This window comes from Dunckerocampus dactyliophorus, chromosome 19, assembly GCF_027744805.1.
Source record: "Dunckerocampus dactyliophorus isolate RoL2022-P2 chromosome 19, RoL_Ddac_1.1, whole genome shotgun sequence".
Classification (NCBI taxonomy): Eukaryota; Metazoa; Chordata; class Actinopteri; order Syngnathiformes; family Syngnathidae; genus Dunckerocampus; species Dunckerocampus dactyliophorus.
In genome coordinates, this window is record NC_072837.1 from 6,147,760 (window position 1) to 6,169,228 (window position 21,469).

The window sequence follows — 21,469 nt, forward strand, 5'->3', positions numbered from 1 at the left end:
TGGCCTGGGAATGCCTCGGGATCCATCAACAGCAGCTGGACAAAGTAGCCGGGGAGAGGGAAGTCTGGGCTTCCCCGCTTAGGCTGCTGCCCTCGCAACCCGACCTCGGATAAGCCGATGAAGATGGATGGATGGACTTTAACATTATTATTGTGGCTGTAGAAGTGCAGTGAATCATATTGAGAGCGGTTAGCCACATGAGAGGTACTGTACAATATATTAGAAATATCTCTTTAGATAGTGTCTTTTGTATTAATTATCCCTATAAATGTGGAATTTTGTGTCCAACTTTTGTATTAGATCACACTATGGTGGCATGCAGAATGTGTTTATATTGCATCAATTTAAATGTAATAATAAAAACATCTTTAGTCCACGTGCAGACATACTTGTTGTCCTGAATCTGAATCCTGGTCCAGTACAGAGGCTTCATGGGACGGGAAGGCTCCACCTGAGGTTTCCTTGGAGCCGCATACAAAGATGGGGCTGTTGGTGTAGTTAAACCTGCCATAAATGCAGGTGGTGGAGGTGGTGGGGGACCCGCAGCTGACATGGAAGGAGCAGGTGGAGGTGGAGGTGGGGGTGGAGGTGGTGGCGGCGGAGGAAGTGGTGGGGGAATGTTTGATGTTTGTTTGGAGTTCACCGTTGATGACAAACATGGCAAAGGTGGAGGTGGACTGATGGTTTTGTTTGGTACACAACATGGAGGGTCTCCTTCTTGCTGACCTGCCAGGCTCAAGCTGATAGAAGCCAGGTCTAGTTTTTTGGGAGTTACTTTCTGCTGCTGGGGTAAGCAGTCTCTCCTCTTCCCGTCTTCATCACTCCTGACAAAGCTCTCTCGGTCTGTTTGTACGCAGACGGTGCGGAAGGCCTTCTGGGCACACGTGTCGTCTTGCGTGGACACTGCTACGTCTCTGAGCTCGCCACGTTTGAGGGTGCCGACCTGGGAGAGCTCGGCCCGCAGCTCAGACAGGGTGAGCTCCAGACAGGACACCGTGACCTTGTTCTCTTCTCTCTGTCTTGAAAATTCCTGGTAGAAGTCCTCCTGAAGGAACATTTAAGACACAAAAGTCAAACTAGGCCATTATTCTAAAACCTTGTTATAGTTTCACCATTATTAATTGTGCTAATTTCAAAGGTAGTTACACGGGGCCTTATTGACCAATTGCTTTTTAACATCCTACTTAAGAATAAAGACATTTTTAGTCACATTACTATTATGTTTCCTATACAATCAACGCTTTTGAAAACTTGCCTGATTCAGAAAATAGGTAACAAGATAGGACACGCTAACAAGATGGGACATTTTCTGATTAAAAAACATATATATTAAGAACTCCAGTGTATTAACAGACAAGATGCGCACCATATTGTATGCTAACCGAGGCAAAATTGTGGCGTAAATGTTCGAAGTTAACCAAAAACACGCTAATCCAGGTTCTACTGCATATCCTTTGGGCTGACCTGTAGCTTCTCCACTTCTTCTTTGCATGCTCTCTTCAGTTGAAGCAGCGCAGCCTGGTGCTCTGAAACACAGAATTGGAGAACAGTGACAAACAAAAAGAGAGATTTAATTACCATAGCAGGTTGTTTCATGGCGACTATAGATATGTTCAAGAAATTCAAAGCGCTTACTCTACTACACTCATTATTATGGAGTTTCATACTTATTGACTAGCTACAGTGACTGACACGCTGTGACCACTTGGGGGCAGCAGAGTAACGGCTAGTACAAACCAGGACACAACACGAGCGTGGCTTAAATTGTTGCCGACTTGACTGCACAGCTTTTGAGACTGATAATAAAAAACACACACACACACGCACTCAAAAAGTATTGTTTGAAAGCGGCAGTCAGAAAAGTGTGTTGTGACTTCAAGGTGTCCCAGGTTTGTTTGCTGTGGACTCATGCAGGGCGGAGCTGTGTTTACCTTGGGAGAATAGTAATACAGTACAGTGTATGATACAATCTATGACAGAAAACATCACTGTCTGTTTGCTTTGTCTGGAATTGCATCACATCTCCTGAATATTCCCAGGACAAGTGTTATTTTTATTTCTGCTGATCATCACAATTCCTCATAGTTTCCAAATTGAGAGCTGTATTGAAAATAATTTTAAGATATGATGATTCATTTTAATTGACACTGTTTGAGTGGTATTGATTTAAAATTATGTTTATTACTGGGGGTGTAGTTTGCAGTAGCAATGGGCGGATTGATCCAAATATCAATAGCATCAATGGTAGTATCGGTATTGGATCGATCCTGGCAATATTTTTCTCTCCAATGTTTATTTTCACAAATGTCTGAGTTTTTTGTTGTGTTTTTTTATATCGTTATAATTATATAGTGTTGTAATTTTTACAAAGTCGGAATAAGTCCTTGGTCACAGGAGGGCTTTGGCTGCAAAACCCCAAAGAATTTGAATGAAAGCCAATCCTGTAGTAGTTTTTGCTTTAGAGTTCTTTTGGATTATTTACTTTATTTTGGGCAAACAAGTCCTTGTAATAAAGAGGAATAATGTGTTATTTTGTTGATATTGCTACACAGCCTTACAATATATCATTATATTTATATATTGTTCAATTGTTCACAAATTATTTGGTATAAATTTGCTTTCTTCTGATTACAAGCATGATCAAGAAATTAAAGGCAAAACAAATTTTGAAGTAAAACGTATCAGGATCAGTCAGGATCAGTATCAGTATGGTATTGACTTGGCATCAGATCAAAACCAACATTTGTGTGCAGCCACTGAGGTGAGGTCAAACAATCCACATAAAACCTGTATTACATTCTTACATCCCCTTCTTAACTGTAATACAGGTGCAACAGTAAGTTAACCACAGATAAAATAATAAAACTGTGTTCACTCGAACGACAAATGGCGACGGTGTTACGTGGAGGAGATTCGTGTCACAGTTGCGGATTACTTTTTTTCAAGTGTAAAAAGCAGTTAACCATTACTAAGAGTAAAAATACAAAACTATCTTAACTTTGGTAACAAGGTACTTGTTACTATGCGCTTACTTCATGTAAATGTGTATCGTCTTTTTCTCTCGTGTCACAGAGAAAGTAGAAACGAAAGAAAATGCAAAGCACTTGTCAATGCTTGCTGAACAGAGGTCTTGTAAGGTACACCAAGGTCTTGTAAAAGTGGTTCAAACGCTGAAGGTTTGTGTGACTTTAGACGCGAGGCTCGGTCAAATTCGGACTTGTACAACCTCAGTGGTGTTGGAGGACAACAGCAGTGCCACTATATTCAGAATAAAATGTTTTGGAATATGGTTCCATGATTACCTGCTTCGGTATACTTTAAGCCAACTTTCTCCTCCTTGGGTGGAGGCCACACGACTTGTAGATGTCCGGGCGTTCGCTCTTCTCCTTGTACTGGGCTGGGGGCTTCGGACTGGAGGAATCAATGTGCAGTATTAACAACAAAGATAAAAAGAATACAGTATACAGCATATGTCATTGTCACTAAGTTCCTTGGACGTTCCAATTGTTCAAAAAATTGGTCAATCCACTGAGTTCTGTCAAACAAATTATTTTCTGCTATCAAAGAGAAACTCCCTGTTAACAGATCACTAACACTTGGTCTTGTGACGTTAAGATATGTACAGTATACTGTAATTTTCACCGGTGTTTTAGCTGCACCCACTAAATTTAGAGAGAAAAACAGATATGTACATACAGTACAGTATATAGCCGCACCCGACTATAAGCCGCACATGTCCACATCATAGAGTGACATACAGTATTGTGGAGCACCTGTCCATGAGGACCAGGTAGCGCTTTATTTGACAGGAGCCAATCACGAGCGATGAGAAAACCCACAACAAGCTTACCAACCCGTCAGAAATGGCAGGAGGTCATTACTCGATATAACAGTTTGACTAACAGTGTCATCTTAAATATAAGGCTAAAATCATCACACAGCAACTGGTAGGTAGCTAGGAAATATACAAGACAAGTACCGATACAAGTTTAATCCGAAGAACAACAGCTTTTTGAAGTTCTTCCGATAATGCATTATTCCCAGCAGAGCAATTAATTGACCAAGGGGCCACTAGAGGGAGCTCATGAGCTCATGAGAAGTTAAAATAGCTGCTGTTTTTCATTTTAAACTCTCGTTTTAAACTCATAGTGGTACTTGTCTTGTCTATTTCCTAGCTAACTTTTCAGTGTTAAGTTGCTGTGTGATGATTTTAGCTTTGTATCTCAGATGACTGTTACATTGAGGAATGACCACCTGCGATTTCCGATGGGTTGACAAGCTTGTTGTGAGTTCTCTTATATCTCGTGATTGGTTCCTGCAAAAGAAAGGGCTACCGTTTCTTCACTGACTCGCGAGTGGCAGAGCATTTAAGCGACTAGTAGTAGTTCTGAAGTCAATGAGATGTCACGAGACTACAACATGGTCATAAATTGGCCGCATGGCTGTATAAGTCACAAAGTTTAAGAAAAAAGTAGCGGCTTATGCAGCAGAAATTATGGGTTTTTGCAGGTATATTTCAGACTGATATCTGATTTCTGTCTGATTTTTTGTTTTTTAAAATCATACATAATCATTCCACCCTGGAAAAAGAGCGGCTTAAATAAACCATTAAGGGCACCAAATGAATACGACATTCATGCTAATGATGAACGCACTGAACACAGATTAATTGATGTGATTTATGATGAGATTGAATCATCACATAATGATAAACAATACAATACGTTCATAAGTTGATGTTATCCCTACTTTAGAATTAGATGCGACTGTCTTCTCCGGGGTCTTGTTAGAAGTTCTCTCAAAAAATGCTTTCAGAGCATCTTTTTCTGTCCTGATCCTTTTCCTTGCTGCGTCTGTGTCCGCATTCTCTGCTGGCTCCTTCCTTAAAGGCTTTGGGGTGAAAAAGGCCTTGAAGGCATGGAAGGCTGCTTCCGCACCAGAAACAGATGGTTTAGTGGACTCAAATGACCCTGAGTTATCATTTTCAGTGTCAAGTTCTTCATCCTTTTCAGTGATATTCTCCATAGTTTCTACTGGATCTTCGCCACTCTCATCCTCTCCTTTTTCCGAGTTCAGGTAGTGGGAGATCTGGCCCCGGACGTTTTCCTGGACCTTTTGATCCACCTGCTTCTCAAGGGGTATCACTGTCTTTACTCCTTCAGTTAAAGGTTGGATTTGAGCAACTGTGTCAAGCCCAGGCCCGACCACGCTCTTCTTCAAGACTTTCAGGCCACTAAAGAGGGCAGGGAGCTGGACCTGTTTGTCCGTGGGTGGGCCTGGGGAGAAGGTGGCTCTGGAGATGGTAGATCCAGGTGGAGGGATATTGTTTGCAGATGATACGACAATATTTGGTGAATTATTCATTGGTCTTGCAGGGATGTCCTCCAAATGGTAATTTTTCAAGGAGAGCCCATTGCTTTGCTCACACGTTTGGTTGTCTTCTGCCACATCTTCAACAGTATGTTCTGTCCGAGTCACAGTTATCAAGACATGTTTGGGACATGTTCTCAATACAAATTCCTCACTTCCAAAATCATTCAAAGTTCTGGTGGCGGTGAATTCCTCCTGAGAACATGAAGTAGTCACATCTTCACAGTTGATCTTTACATCCTGACTGGGTTCTTTGGAATCCCGCTTGTAGTTCTTTGCCTCATCCCAATCACCATCTGTATTTGTACATTCTGTCAAACAAAGTTCACATTTGAACGGCTTAATTTCCCCTTCATCCTGTGGGTTTCGTGCCAGGCTACAACCTTGACATGAGCCAATGAAGTGAACTTTATCAGGTTGATTTATTTCCAATTGGTCTCCAAGCACAGAGGAGCTATTTTCATCCTTTACAGCCGTTATTTGTTCAGCATCTATTGTATCATCACTTTCCTCTGCTACATTAAATTGATCTCTTATCTCCTCACTTGAGTTGTTTTCTGTTTCCCCCTCTAAGTTGGAAGTATTTTTTTCTTCTTGTCCAACATCAAATATAACATACGAGCATGAGTTATCCAAAGGAGGTGCTTCAAAATCCTTGATTTTCTTCATCTCAGCCTCTTCTTGTGTTACATCAGCATTGGGTTCTTCTGAAATGGTCCGGAAAAATGTTAGGACAGGCGACTGCGGCTTTGCCATTTGCTGTTGGTAGGTGTTACTCACACACAAAACGGCAGTAAGAAGTCAGTAAAAGTTACTGTTTCTTGAGAGGGACTACATGCAGCCATGCAACCTTGTCCAACCAGAGCATTCATTTTCTTAACCCAAAAGTGGAAACATATGTTAATCGCACGGAGCAGCCAATCACAGGAGACAAATCCACAAAGTTACACAAGTTTCCATGTCCTTGACTTGTTGAAGTTCTTCCTCGTGCTCCCCTCTGGCATTCTTTCTACTTACTTCAGTACTCTTCCAACAACTTCCATCATGTTGGACATCACTCAGCACAATCACAGTACCACTGGAAGCAGATGGCGGCGCGAGCCATCTCCCTCGGTGACCGTCAACAGTTTTAAGACGACACCCTGACGCATCTGGTGCAGGCGTAAGTCAGAGGAAGCCAAGCGGAACAGATGGAGTCAAGCCACACCTAGTCGCTGCAGGAGGCTAAACGGGACCGCCACGGATCACTTGTGTGAACATTTGGTTTGCAAATCCGGATTGGCCGGGAAGTCTTGTAGCTCTCCTACGTGTGTTGTGGAGCAAAGGAAGGCTAATCTGGACCTTTCAGTGGTGGAACCACACCTCCTTCGGCCACCAGAGGTTTAATCTGCTCACACACTATTGATAGATGCTGAAGTTTTCTCACAACTATGCATTGCTTTGGCTTAAAAAGCGTTGTAGTGCACATAAATAGTATATGAATGACATTTAGAATGTAACTTAATTTTAATTGCTAGGGACACGTGCATCTACTGTATATTATTCAAAACTCAGTATCATAAAAGCATTATACTGTGACATACTGAAAGTGTCATTAAAAATTGAGCATTGTTATAATATAATATTAAGAGTCTTGCAAAGTATTTCCGCTCTTGCATTGGATGACATTACATTGTGCAAGTGTATCCAATTTTGTGGCCAGTGAATAATATTGTATTTGCTCGTACTACACAATATGAACAACAAAACCTTTTTTTTTTTTTTTACAAAGCTTGAGAGCAAATGTATCCAATCTTACATTAACTTGTTTACTTATTGGTGTCTGTTTGCTTTATTGTCAGGTTCCACCCTTGTTTGCTCGTACCTGACGTTATAGCCAGCAGGTGAGAGGCAGAACCTATGAACGATGTTTTAAGTGCATACACACCGTGCATAGGTACAGTATATCGCTGATTGTGATCTCTGTGTTGTCGACATTGTGGTGCACTGTGTCGTCTTAGATGGCTTTATTTAATCTTAGGAACAGTAATAAAGTGCTTTACAGTCCTATACACAGGCGGACATTGTGGCATTCAGGGAAGGTATGTTTATGTAACAGGCATGAATGCAGATAAGCCCATGAAATAGCATTAGAACCTAACAGTGCGGGACAAACATGCCAGACTATAATAAGAATGTAGAGCAGGGGTCTCCAACCAGTAGCTCGGGAGCTACCAGTAACTTGGAAGCTGATTTTGAGCAGCTCTCCAAAGGGTTAAAGAATATTTGCTCCAACTCTTTGTATTTTTGTAACTACTCAATTTAGGCATTATGCTTATATTTAATGACACATTACCACAAAATAGCAGAAAGACAATGTCCGACTGAGTGGGGATCAATTTATGTTGCCTGTCATACAAAAAAACACAAATAGCTCAGTTTGTTTGAGTTGAAATAATAATATAGAATTATAATATAAAAATAAATGAGTAGAGGTTAAAAGAGGTTAAAATTGCATTCTACAATAATTGAAAATATTTAAAAATATGCATTTTTAAACATATTTTGATAATAATATGATAATATGATTAATAATAATATTATTATATAAAATTATTATTTTTATTATTATTATATAAATGACAAAAAATTATAAGCAATAATGAAGCGTCATAACAATTTATTGGGCTTCTTTCACAACACAAGTCATGCTTAATTTAATCTGCTAAAAACAGGGTTTTTCAAAGTGTGGCTGAGGCTGAAAAACGGATTTTCTGGATCGTATTTTGTGGAGTTTTCTACTCATCGCAGATTCTGTTTATTCTTCCCTGGAACTGAAAGTAATTTTGCCTTTGACATAATTAAAGTTGACTTATGTTTTCTTTATTTTTCTCAAACTGCTGCACCTTTGCTGAAGGCCTGCCTCCTACTTTGAACCCCCCCCCATTTTAAACGGCAGGCAGATCCCACCACAAATATAATTTAATTAAAAAGTGCATGATGATGCTGCCACAACATTGGATCTTTCTCTCAACCAACTAAAGAGTAAGCCTTGTTCTCAAAAGAACACAAACAGAGAACACAAAAGAACAGAAGCACTTGTGACAACAATAACTTTTGGACAATTTACCCCGCACTGGCACAAGTGAGTGGAAATAATCCCTAATTCTGAATAACGATATCATTTGGGATTTAAGTCTGTTATACATGCAAAGCGCCTACTTGGCTGCATTGTATTCCCTATTATGTAACCAACAGGAACAGAAACTCTCTTTGTTGATGTTTGAGGCCAGTTCCTGCACGTAAAAGGCTTTAAGACCATGAGAGAGCAGCTGGAACATGCTGGCCAGTGTTATGGTGATTCTCTCTGAATGAACACTTACATCTTTATGTTTTTCCTGATCAAGGGCCATAAAGAGCTATCTGAAGGCATTGTTAAAATATGGATCAGGTTTTGGACCACATCATTTATACAACCCATTAAATTATACAGAGATTCTCAAATGAATTCTAATGAACGACTCTTGCGAGGGCACGATGGCCGAGTGGTTGGCATGTTTGCCACACAGTCAGGAGATCGGGAAGACCAGGGTTTGAATCTCCGCTTGGGCATCTCTGTGTGGGGTTTGAATGTTCTCCCCGTGTGTGGGTTTTCTCCGGGTACTCCGGTTTCTTCCCACATTCCAAAAATATGCATGTTAGCTTTATAAATTGGCAACTCTAAATTGTCCATAGGTATGAATGTGAGCGTGAATGATTGTCTATATGTGACACCTGCGATTGGCGGGCGACCAGTCCAGTCCGCCTCTCCCCCACGACCATAGAAAATGGATGGCTGGAACTCTTGCTAGTTAAGGGGCTTGAACTGACCTTTAAACTGCACCAATGGTCCTTAGTGATTAACAATGACAAGTGGAGAAATCAGGCTGGTTTTACTACTCACCCTGATTTCTGGGGGTACAGGAGTGGGCGTCCCACTGATATCATCCTCAGCGGCAGTGATCCGTAGGAAGTCTATGAGCTTTGGTCGAGAGGGATGAGAGAACCACCTGCAAAAGGAGAGGGACTCTTCGATCTCTTCATGCCAGACGTCCTCCTGTTTCTGTAGAGCTTCATCTGGAGCAGAGGGGAGAAATCACAAATACAGACATACCTTACTGATCCCAAAAGTCTTGTTTCTCTTGACAAAAGTCTGGAAAAAAAATCATATATTTGGGGTTTTGCGATTTATACATGCAAATCAGCAGGTGTAAGACACCAAGCAAGTCAGAGGTTTTCGTCCTGTCAGGGACGTGGAGACATTCAAAGGTTGGGCAAGTAGGCAAATAACAGAAGAGTAATGATGCTAATTTCAAGATAATGATCAATGAAGTAGAGTAGAGCATCGAAAAATATTTTTTCATAATTTTCCAAAAACAGGCCTTGAAACAGAGGTGTTATTCAGGGTCGTCTTATATTCGGGCCTTCTCTAATTTCCTTAGTTTGTATCTATCTGACCTTGCATTTCTGCCAGCTTTTTATGCCCTTTCTCTGTTGTGTGAGGCAGCGGTCCAAGGTAACCGTGTATTGCGTGTGACTAGTATTTGCCAATATGGGCATAAATGGTCTTCTGCTTAGACTATTCATCAACTGTGATTTAACACATTGCCAAAACAAAAACATTTAGTAATTTAGAGTTGGAATGTGAAGTGCCACGCCCTCAGGGAAGTACACGCTGTTCAAAGACATGATGACTGGAAACTTGCCTTAATGCTAACTTAATTCTTATGGTAGTTTAAAAAAGTAATCTGTTGTCCTCGACTTAAAAGTGTAATAATTTTACCAGTACAAGAGCACCACCATGAGGGCATGGGAGGAACATAAAGCTTCACACTGAGCTTGTACTTAGTTAAACACACTCATACCATTCATTCATTGTAAGTTTACCACAGTATAGATAGACGTTTCATGGAAACCCAGGTCATGTCAGGCTAGGACCCTTCCACATCAGGTGCTTACATAGTACATCATGCCTGACTAAGCGCACACACACCCACACAGACACTCAAACAGGGTATGTCTAGACAGCAAGAGGCCATTATTAACAGACTACCACACATCCTTCATCTTGAGTGTGTGTGTGCACTTTCATTGGCAAACAAATCAGACCAGGAGGTGGTCAAGGAGACATCTGATAGAAGTAAACCCGTATCGTATATATTTTTTAATCTAACATGTAAAACATCAGGAGTGCATCTGTCAAGACGGGCACTTCAGAATGTCACAGTACATGTTGGAATTCATCTTTCCATAAATGAACCATAGCTCCCCAGTGCCGGTAGCACTCTTGTAGGCCCAGATGCTACCACAACCATGCTTGACTGCAAGTAAGTACCTTGCCCTCACCTTGTACTTGTTGCCAGGCCATAATGGCTGTGTGTTGACTTTTTTCCAGCAGAAAGTCAACCTATATCGCTATATAAGCCAGACACTGACTACTCTAAAGTATATCCACGTTTACATTCTATAATGCTGTCCCTGAAGATCGTGTACTGTAATAATAATGGTTGCTGAAATGTGAGGGGTGTACTCACTTTACAGTATGTAAAACTACAGTAATGAAAATCTACATCTCCACAGAGTGAAGCAAGTTTAGGTTACTATAATATTGTTTACCTGAGTATGGGTCGTCATCTTGGTCGGCCTCAGCCTCACAGAGGCTTCTGTGCATCTGTCTCTCCTCACTCCATATGAGGTTGGTCCAATTTAAGGCCTCCTTCTCACTCCAAATATCCCCCGTTGATCTTCTGCACAGTGCGAGGCAATCATCGATGTCCTCTTTGTGATGATTATTGGCCATTGATATGGCGATGCTACTAGATGTTTGAGATGTGAAAGGCCTGCAAGTCATCTCTGCATGTGTAGCCAGAGAGCTTGAGAAGGAAGAGTTCAGAGCAGAAAATGGTAGTCTTGTGGTTGGTTCCAATAGACCCTTCTTGGACGGTTCTTTGTGTTCGTACGGTATGGTCCACCACTCTAGGCTGTCCCCCTCCATCCTAAGAGCTCGGTGAAGACTCTCACTCAGGGCCTCACCCAGACAACGGAACTCGTCAACAAGCTGCATGCACTGGTTGTATTGTGTCTGTGTTTGGAAGTGCTGTGGAACCTCACCGCTCAAACATATATCATTCCCTGGAAGAGGCTCGTCTCTTGCTTTGCTAGTCTTTTTGATCCACTCCAAACTGGTGAGACTCACTCGACTGATGATGCCTTCGACCTCTTCAATCTTGCTCATGACACGTTGTGCTGCGGTGGCTGTCTGAGAAGTCTTTCCCACTGTCTCGTTTGGAGTGTCCGTCTTTGGTTCTTCCGTGTTTCTGTTTGAGTCGTCGGTCCTTGGATCCAAACCAAATGGGGAACAGATCTCGTCATATTCAGAGAGGTCAGTCTCTGAGGCAGATTCTTCCCCTTCTTCTCCGTGACAGAAAGGACAGTTCCTGCTGACACATGGAGAGCCTTGTGTGGCTGCTCTCCATGATGGCTGTAAGTCCACGAAATCACCGTCCTTGTCATCAAAGCTTGAATGACCTCTTGCGACATTTTCTTTGCCATGCATGCAAATGGTGGATTCTTCCTCAGAGTCCAGTGTGTCCTCACATGTCGGAGTGCCTGTTACCCAAAGTTGTAGCAGACTTCTTGGCTTTGTAGGCTGTTGTGGAGAAGTGGGTGTCCCCTTGATGTCAATCAAGGGGGTACCGGTGTAAACTGGCCCCTCAAACCTCCCTCTCCTGATCCCACAGCATTTCGGCTCTGTCTTAACGCTCATCCCCTGTTGGTTGCCCATTCTCATGAAGGTCTGGTATTCGGAGCAAAGCAGCAACAACTCTTTCAACCACAGTACCTCAGAAGAGTCTGTAAGCCTAAATATGTCCACAAGTTGGTTGGTTGGACCCTCCTCCTTACGGTAGGAGTTTAGTTCAAGTCGGTGGTCTTGAGGGTCATTGAAAGGGGAAGCAAGGCCCCCGAGGGATGGACTCACATGCGCACTCATCCCACTGATGGGGATATGGAAGGGCAACGAGGCGTGAGTGCCTTTCATGATGTTATTTAAAAGAAACAGATAAAAGAGGTGATGTGTTCTTAAATCATTAATTGTGATGTTGAAATGCGTCCTGTATGAATCCTGGCACAAACAAAAAGCAAACATGAATACATTTGTGTCACTTGGTTTTAGGTTAAGAAAATGTGACTTGCCCGGCTCTTTTTTAAAAACTATTATTAAACATGATAAAATTAATGCATTGTAGGTTACGACATGCTAAACAGTTGAAAAAAATTTGTCACAGGCCGATAAATATATGTAGGACTCAAATGGACTTTGGACACCTGTCCCCTAATGGATTTACAAATTTGAATACTTTTTTCTGCAGGTAAAATCTTGAAACATCACACTATAATCTATAGCTATACTTTAATTGTAACACATATAACACATACCTATACGGTTGTCCATGCAGCAGCAGCAGCAGCTGACTCCCGTTGGACTTGCAGCGTAACCCAAGAGCTTACAAGATAAGCGAGAGGTCTTCCTCCACAGTCATGGCTGTCTGCTGGCATTTGGACGACTCTCATTGGCTCAACATATGGAAATCATCGCTTCTAATCCCCAGAAGACTGGCAGCTACAGAGGGGAGCACAAAAACAGACAGACGCTGAGCTCAGTGAGGATTTGCACGGATATATCTTAGCTACCCGATTTACAACTATAACCGAACAGATGTATAGTACCATTAAATTAGTCAGGTTTTTAGGTTTTCTGTCACAGATTTTCAGTAATGATGTAGTATATTTATTACAATTATTATAATAAATTCAAGAAATAAATTCAATGTACACTCTGCTGTATATAGCCTACTGTGTTGCATACCACTGATGTAAAGAAGCAAACTTCTTAGCAAAATGTAACATTGCTATTAGTGACATTATTTTCACTATTTAGGTCAAGTGTGTGCCACAATGAACTGCACCTTGCTCAGTGCGTGCACTAGGCTAATTGGACCCACTGTCCAAGCTGTCTCTGATGGATTACACAAGAAAATCGACAGCTGCTACTGTCACTGAAACCACAACACTGACATGCACGGGTAATCTGTTTGAATAATCTCTTAAGCATTTGACAACCATTACATTTCAGAAAGTAAATACATGTGAAGCACCAAATAACATATTTACTCATTCATTATGAGATGAAATCCTAGCAGTAGATACGTTAAAGAATATAAAAGCATTTTGTATATTCTTTTGATACTCATTACACAATTTCAAAGTCACATCCCCACTTAAAACAACTTGAAATAGCCATATTAACATGAATTATATTTGGGGGCAGGGGGATACCCTTTGAAATAATCCATAAACTAAATTTCAAGGAGTATTTGCCCATCATTATTAGGCAAAGGAAATTCTGCTGCATGCTTTGACTGGGAAAATGTATCACAATGTTGTGGACAATTTTCCTAAAATTAAAAGTCAAAGGTTTGTAGTCAAAATTTAAATCTAAACATTAAGCAAACGTGGGCTCAAAAGAGGAATTGTCATTGGTTTTCAATGGGACGTGTTTTGATGCAAAGAACAAAAGTCAAGATATGTGTAGCGTTGCCATTTTAGACTAATTTAAAGCAATTTAACGGAACCTGAAGGCATTTCTAAAATGTTTGAAAAATATCCTTCAGTGGCTTGAAAATAAAAAAAAAAGATTGCTACAAAACCTTTCCAGGATCCCTGCAGTTGGATCTTTTACTACAACTGTTTCAACAAGTCTTTTGACCTGTGTTTTTATTTATTTGTGGAAAAACAATGCATATTAAATGTGAAATTCAAGAATTGAGAATGCTGACAGTTTAAAATGTTAAAACATCAGAAGGTAGTACTAAAGTCATACAGTACTCATTTTGACTTTTTATGATGTCATAATGCCTTGATCTCCAAAATGACATGCAGGTCCAAAGACTTGATACTAATGACTTGCAAGACCCCATTAGTGTAATAAAGGTGAAGTAATTGCTTGATGCCTTGATATCAAAATGACATACAGATCAAAAAGCCTTATACTGATGACTCGCACAGTGATGGTGGCAGCGAGGTTCATGGCTGGTAAGGCACTGGGTCATTTGGAGTTTTTTTTTAATGTTAATACAGGTTTCTCATTAAGAGCATAACAAAAAAAGAATAATTGACTTTGTTTAAAGAAAAGCTTTGAAGTTATTTTCAGATACTTCTTAGTCCCATTTATGTATTTTATTGAAAAACATTTGTGTTCTTACCTTTTATCTGTATATGAAGTACATGCACCCCGGCATGGCTCAGCTGGTAGAGTGGTACTCTCTAACCCGGGATTTGATTCTCCGTCCTCCCGTGTTCTTGTCGAAGTGTCCTTGGGCAAGATACTGAACCCCCCAGTTGCTCCTGATGCTGCGTCATCAGTAGGTAAATTTGCTAGCAGTGTCTAAACGCTTTTGAGTACCTTAAAGATATAAAAGCGCAAGAAACAAACTGAGAGCGTGCGTGTGACATGCCGATTCTTCCCCAATAAACGTTCTTATAGTTTGTTGTAAATGTCTGATAACCTCCTGGTGAGGTTAGGTATACAATCATCTATCAGCAGAGCAGAAAAATATCTTTCGTTTGAAAACCTAACTCTAGCCGGCACTGCTGTTTCTGCATGTCAATAAAGTAAAAAAAACAAAACAAAAACACTGGCTTTTCCTCTGTGCAAGGACTGCTGACAATTTATGGCACTTTCCAGCTCATGTACGCCCCCACCCCTTCAGCATGCATCGGTACTGCAAGTGCCTCCCGTATGACGTTTCTGTTTATTGTCCGATTAGCAAGGATAATGTGGTCACACTAACATTAAAGACATGATACAGGCTGCAAAAAGTCATGGCATATAATAAATGCTTCTGCAACATTATATTGTTAGCCAAATGCTGACAAACAAACTGCCAGGCGCCACGATCCCACTCTGTGTGTACTCAGACGGTAGGCGGGGCTTGCGAACTAAGCCGAGAAGCCACGCTTACGATGGCCATTTGATTAGGAAATGTGCAAATGCAAAATGTGCATTTTTACTTAAAGTGTAAAAAAAACAGAAAATACATTTCTAATACAGTTCAATGGACAAATATTAATATTTGTTTAATGTTACTATTCATTTTTTAAAATTCCTTTTTCATCACCTCCACTGAGCGCACGTTATTAGACAAGCAAGACCCTATAAGCGCTAGAGAGGCACTGTTGCCAACTCCTCAGTGAGAAAAGTGACTATTGGCTGTCCTAGAAGTTGCTAGACGATGTCATCGACTAATTTCCATAGTATTTGCATATGATGTGTAAAAGATGCTGTAGGAAAAAAGCATAACCTCGTAGAAGAGACAAAAAAGTGAGTAAAAACACCTTAATTTTAGAACTAATACAATTGCTTCTTGGTTTGTTCATTTAAAATTGGCCATCACTTCATCAAAATAAAATAACTTTAAAATAACATTTTATCTCAGCCTGCGCCTCTCAAAGTCTAGACAGCGTAATTACATCTGGACCCGCCTCCATCACTCCACCCTTTATCTTGTTTAATTCATCACACAACGTTCTCCCCATCACACGTTCTGACACACTGACAGGTAATGGCGAGATCGACCCCGGCGGCATCATTATTCATGATTCATCATGATTTCTTGTTGAAGAGACAAACATGAGGGCGATCCCGGAAGACCCAAATTCACCCTTCTCGGTGTGTTTGTATATGCCACCGCTCGGTGAAAGACTCGCTAAGTGGCTGTAAATTTCAAATTCCCGTCTTAGATTTAAATTTCACAGTGCGACTGATCGAAGCAAAAATGTACAATCTCGAGCAGCCTCTTCAAGAAGGGAGAACGTCTTGGAGTATCATGATTGTCCTCAAGAATGTCTGGCCCCCTCTTGCTTCCACTGACATATGTAGGCTTTGTCACACTCAGATTAACAGTTGGGTTCCCATGGCAACGCGACTTGTCCTGGTTCGTAGCCCACTGGATGTGGTGTTTCTTGCTCGTAAATACCTCTTCTAACAGTCACTGTTACTTCCCAAACTCTTATCTTAGAATAAACATCCAAGGTTAACGGTATTGTGTGTGACACTTTTAGCCTGGCCATTTATAATGATATCTCTTAAAACAAAATAATAGTAGTATGCAGAAATATGAGGGACAACAATCAATATATTCATTCTATCAAGTGTAATATATGGTAGCATGAAAATATTGGACTATTTGGACAGTGCACTGGACAGTGTTTTGTGTGTACACAATAATACAATGTTTTCTTTGTTTTGCCTTAATTTCAAGGTTGGCACTTACAGAATTCTTGGAAAAAATAGAAATGAAATTCAAAAAAAGCTACTGGAGTTGAGTTGATAAAAGCGTTTCTCTGCGGTCTTCAGAGCATCTCAAGTTCAGGCAGGCTAAAAAGAACTTGACAGTTGATACCCACGCAGCGCAGTTATTGGACAGAGGATAAAAGACCTTAAAAATCCAACTTACAACTGCTGACGTAAGAAAGTTGCCTAAAATGGAGACGAAAAGAGTAAAACAGCTTGAGAAAGAACAAACGGCTGCTAAAAGCGCCTTCACCAATGCAGCCAACCTTATCATCAAAGGAGCAAACAACATGGGTGAAGTGGAGTTCAGAGAAGGATTCGGCAAAGTCAGAAATGACTTCAGTGAGCTCATGGATGCCAATCAAGACAAGAATGCTGAAGTTTCTGAGTCACAAGTGTGAATACAGCCCCGCGGGAAAGTGGACCAAAGCTTGAAAAAGTGAGAGATATCATTCAGTCTAACCTGTGGACAAGATATGGTCTACGTAAGCTTGACTTCATAATTTTAAAAAAGTTGTAATGAAATTTAACATGTACAGTATCCACTGTTGCTATAAACCTAGATAGCTGTGAGGTTGACTATACTGGATGATGGCATACTGATAATACTGACATACTGATAAGGAGCAATGATAACAGAATGATAACATAATAACAGAACCCAGGCCCTTACAATTTCCAGAATAAACATGATGTGGTCATGTATGGACAAAATCTATCAAATCAGAAATTACTTTGAAAATCCTTAGTCGAAGACAGCCTTACAAACTACATTACCCCAAGGGCTGCTAGCGGGCTAGGTTTGCACAGTGAAAAAGCTATTTTTTTTTTTTTACAGACCACAACCATGGCTGAACTGAAAAGAAATTCAGTTGTGGATTGTATTTTTGGTAGTTAGCAGGCTATTTTCGGTTTCAAGGAGGATGGGAGGGTGCTGTTGTTATTGTAGGTGGTGGACAATCCCTTTAAGGCCAGAGTGATGCAAATTATAATACTACATTTCCTGTTTATCCAGATCCTCACCAACATTTAATGCCCTCTTCCTTGTTCCATGTGCGCCCCCTCGACAACAGTTGGTGGAAATCGGTTTTGTATTTTGAGTGTAACCCTACTAATTGTGTCTGTTCTTCTATTTACTGTTTTACTGTGTCAGAATGATCGCTGTGAAAAATGGGATTAAAACATTAAAATTAGCGGTGGCCTAACACTTTTGCACAGCCCTGATTGATTCAAATAAATAAAATGATTGAGTTGACAAGTTAGCTTTATTCTGCCTCTGGTATGAGATATAGTACGAATAAATAATATAAAATATTCAATAAGTAATTCATAGTAATGTCGAAATAATTTTAAATTTTTTTAATAGTATGGTTACATGCTAACGTTTTAATTTGAAGGAAGTTGTGGAAGTATTGATTGTGATCTTACTTGTTTTTTGCTTTTCAGTTTTTATATACTTCTCTAAAAAATATTGCGTGCAACTTTTGCCTTCACAGGTTAGTCAAATAAATATAAATATCGCATTTATATGACTTATTTTCTGCTGTTGTGACTTTGCACCATGACCAGGAGTGGATGCGTTTCCTATCTACATTCAACAGGCAAAGTGCCACAGAATAATTGCAAAAATTGTGAGTGTTAAGGCCATAAAGACTGTAAGACAATGGCCGTGTCTTTGTCCAGCTGCTGGTCCGCACTGCTGCTGCGGGGAGGATGATGATGAGGAGGAGGAGAGGGAGAAAGACACGAAGGGGGTGTTCGCGGCGGGGGGTTTACCGATAGGTCTTCCCTATATGGCTGTGGATGAGCTCCATGCTAATAACGGCTTGGGGAGCTCAGCATCGCGTTTCTCGCCGGCAGTCAGTGGTGGCTTCCACCGCGTGAGCAAGCAGGCTCCTTCACAGCCATGGCCGAGGGCGGAGAAGGAGAGGACGAGATCCAGTTCTTGAGAACTGTAAGTATTAGTTTTAATTCGGAAACGTCCCCTCACTCGCTTTGGAACCGCGCTTTTCTGCACTTTGATTTCACAATGCGGGCTTTTGGCTTGTAACATACACGATGATTATTTGTGGAAGTTCTGAGAGAGCATTGAACACAGCTGGCCGCGTAATCACTTCATGGACTCTTATGGGGAATGTCAATGAGGCTCCGACGTGCAGGTGCAACAAGGGCGACTCACCCCACCTTTGGGTGCTTTTGTATAAAACATCCCCTCTGTGACTCATTTTTTAGCTATTTTAGACTCCTGGTACTCTCTTCCGTCTTTGCTCCGTGAAAATAGTTGAAACAAGTTGCGCACACATGCATGCAAGTCATGACTATTTTCTATGTTTGACGCAGATTGCTTACGAGCCATGCACGTGAGTTTATCTTTGTAAATGAGACACTGGATTCATCCTTTCTAGTCAAATGAAGCCATTGAGAGTGTGGTGTATGCAGTATGCGTGTTACTTAATGCCTTTTACTTAAGAAGATGCTATATAAGTCTTCCCTCAGGCATAGTGAGAGTATATATTGTGTTGTTTTAAGGGGTGCACATAAATGCACTTGTGCAATCAAGCATTGCATTGAAAGCTAAATGACTTTAGAATCCCTCTTCAAAATCAGATGTAGGCACTTTTTGCCATCTCATAGTTAATTGTTGGTTGGAATGTGTTCAGCCATTTTGGGATGCTTTTTAGGTGTTTTACTCAGGCACCTACTACCTTTTATTCATTTCATCTCAACATAATTCCAACTGTAAAGCCTTGAACCTTACTGTAGTTGAGTATTAAATCACACAGATCATCAAAAGTACATTTTGACACAATCCCTTCTGGGATTCTGGTAGATTTCTTTTGAATTTTAAACATTTTATCCCATAGGAACTCGTGGAATTACAAACAATGTTACATTCTACTATTCATAGCAGTCAAGCAAGGAAAACAAGCAATTATGAACTCGGAACTGTTGTCCCTGTCACACCTTGTGTGACTTGTTGGATCCTGATCTGTGTCTTGTTTTTATTTCCTGTTGTAGGCTCTTACTTTGTATCTTATGTTTCCTGTTTGCACCATGGGCAGCAACTTTACCGTTCTTTTGGCAACTTTCTGAGCACAAATGGTGCTGATTAGTTTGAGGATCTATTTAGTTCAGCTGGTCGCCTCTTCCTTTGTTGGACTGTTGTATGTTTTAGGCATGTGCTTTCCCGAAGTGTCCTTTTTTCTTCTCTGCTACTGATGATAATTAAAGACTTTACCTGCATTTCGTTCCCGTCTCTGCATCTTGGGGTTACGCATCAAACCAGAACGTGGCAGTACCAACACTGCTCATAACCAGTACCACCATTTGGAATGTCCCGAAGAAGAAAGAAACCACTTGTTTACTAAGTAACAGACATCGGACAGCTACCTGCTTGACGTGATGACTGAAACAAAAAGACCATAAAACAACTGTTGTTAACATCAACAAAAACCTGCAGAGGACAGGAGTGAAGGTACCAAGACTGAATTTTGAACACGAGGGGGAAAAAAAAACAATTGTTTGGTGTATTTGTTTTGTCTGTTAGTTAGCAGGCAACTCCCTGGCTCATGCAGGACGACAAACAGATGGGCGGGTGTCATTATTGATTTTTTTTTGGGGGGGGGGGGCAGTAGCTTTGATATCAAAGTGACTCAAACTAAGAATAAATTCCTGTATTAACACCTTTATTTGGATCCTCACCGAAATTTAATGGATTCTTCCTTAGTTCATGTGACGTTGTGCCTCTCCTAAGTTTGGTGGAAATTTGTTTTGTGTTTTTAGCGTAATCCGAGTAATTTTGCCAGTCCCATTTACTGTGTTAACATGATTGCTTTGAAAAGTGCATCAAAACAGTACAATTATTGGTGGACTAATATACATACACTACAGTTATTTGTCGTAGTTAATTGGCTCCAGTACTTATGGCATAGAAAACGATCTTCTAAATACGCTTTTTAATGTTAGAGCCCTCTAGAAATGAAATAACACCTATAATACATTCATATTACCCAATATAGTGGACATAATGACAGAACATAATACGGACTTCCTTTACATGGTGATGCTGAGTCTACCTATCTACAGTATCTACTGTATCTATCTAATGTTATGATTTAACGCGGGGGTGTCAAACTGGTGCCATGGAGGGCTGAGACACTGCAGGGTTTCTTTCCAGCCGGTCACTAAAGCCGGTGATTTTTAATGATCAACACCACCTCCAATTTAAGGGAAGGAGTTCATCAATTAAGTCACCTGCTGGAGAAAATGGTTGGAGAGAAAACCTGCAGTGTCTCGGCCCTCCATTGACACATGTGATTTAACGACAGTTACAAGAGTGTGAAGGTGTTGTCACTCTATAAAATGGCCAAGTATATACTGTATACATGTATGCGTGTTAATGCCGAGGCTCGGGCTGGCAATCAGTGCCAGGAGAGGCACTCTTTACTTAACAGCTCCTAACCTTGGCCATGCCAGTGATGTGCTGACCCATGTCACTCAGATTCTACTGCCACAGTGGTATCTTAGTCATCTGATGACAACAGCAATTTGAGAGGGAAGGGGTGTCGGCGGGGTGGGGGTTCCCCTAAGCTCGCCTTGAAGCTTGTTATCAAACCTCAGTGGTGAGAGAATCATGCACTCACTGCAAGCACTCAAAATAAAGAGCGCTGATTGAAATGCAGCGCTTTAAGTCAGTTGAGCTTTATTGGATAAGACTTTGGACAAGTG

At 40.8% G+C, this 21,469-nt stretch overlaps 2 protein-coding genes across 13 annotated transcripts in view; one reads left to right on the top strand and one right to left on the bottom strand.

The window, feature by feature from the left end:
• fmn1 (formin 1) overlaps positions 1-21,469 on the bottom strand; it is a 43,219-nt gene that overhangs the window by 11,599 nt on the left and 10,151 nt on the right. For 7 of the 10 annotated variants that reach the window (XM_054761645.1, XM_054761640.1, XM_054761642.1 and 4 more), the window contains 6 exons: positions 12,826-13,009; positions 11,005-12,511; positions 9,293-9,465; positions 3,303-3,411; positions 1,465-1,526; positions 390-1,045 (listed from right to left, as the gene is read on the bottom strand). In XM_054761645.1, the coding sequence (XP_054617620.1) occupies positions 390-1,045; positions 1,465-1,526; positions 3,303-3,411; positions 9,293-9,465; positions 11,005-12,427 (2,423 nt within the window). In that variant the 5' untranslated portion in view covers positions 12,428-12,511; positions 12,826-13,009. Of the gene's footprint in view, positions 1-389; positions 1,046-1,464; positions 1,527-3,302; positions 3,412-4,749; positions 6,615-9,292; positions 9,466-11,004; positions 12,512-12,825; positions 13,010-14,651; positions 15,037-21,469 lie in introns of those variants that run through there. The other 3 variants (XM_054761646.1, XM_054761648.1, XM_054761649.1) reach the window with 3 other exon arrangements.
• The window catches only part of ryr3 (ryanodine receptor 3), a 91,439-nt gene continuing 88,472 nt past the window's right edge, over positions 18,503-21,469 (top strand). For all 3 annotated transcript variants that reach the window (XM_054761638.1, XM_054761636.1, XM_054761637.1), the window contains exon 1: positions 18,503-18,695. In XM_054761638.1, coding sequence (XP_054617613.1) covers positions 18,648-18,695 — 48 coding nt within the window. In that variant the 5' untranslated portion in view covers positions 18,503-18,647. The remainder of the gene's footprint in view (positions 18,696-21,469) is intronic.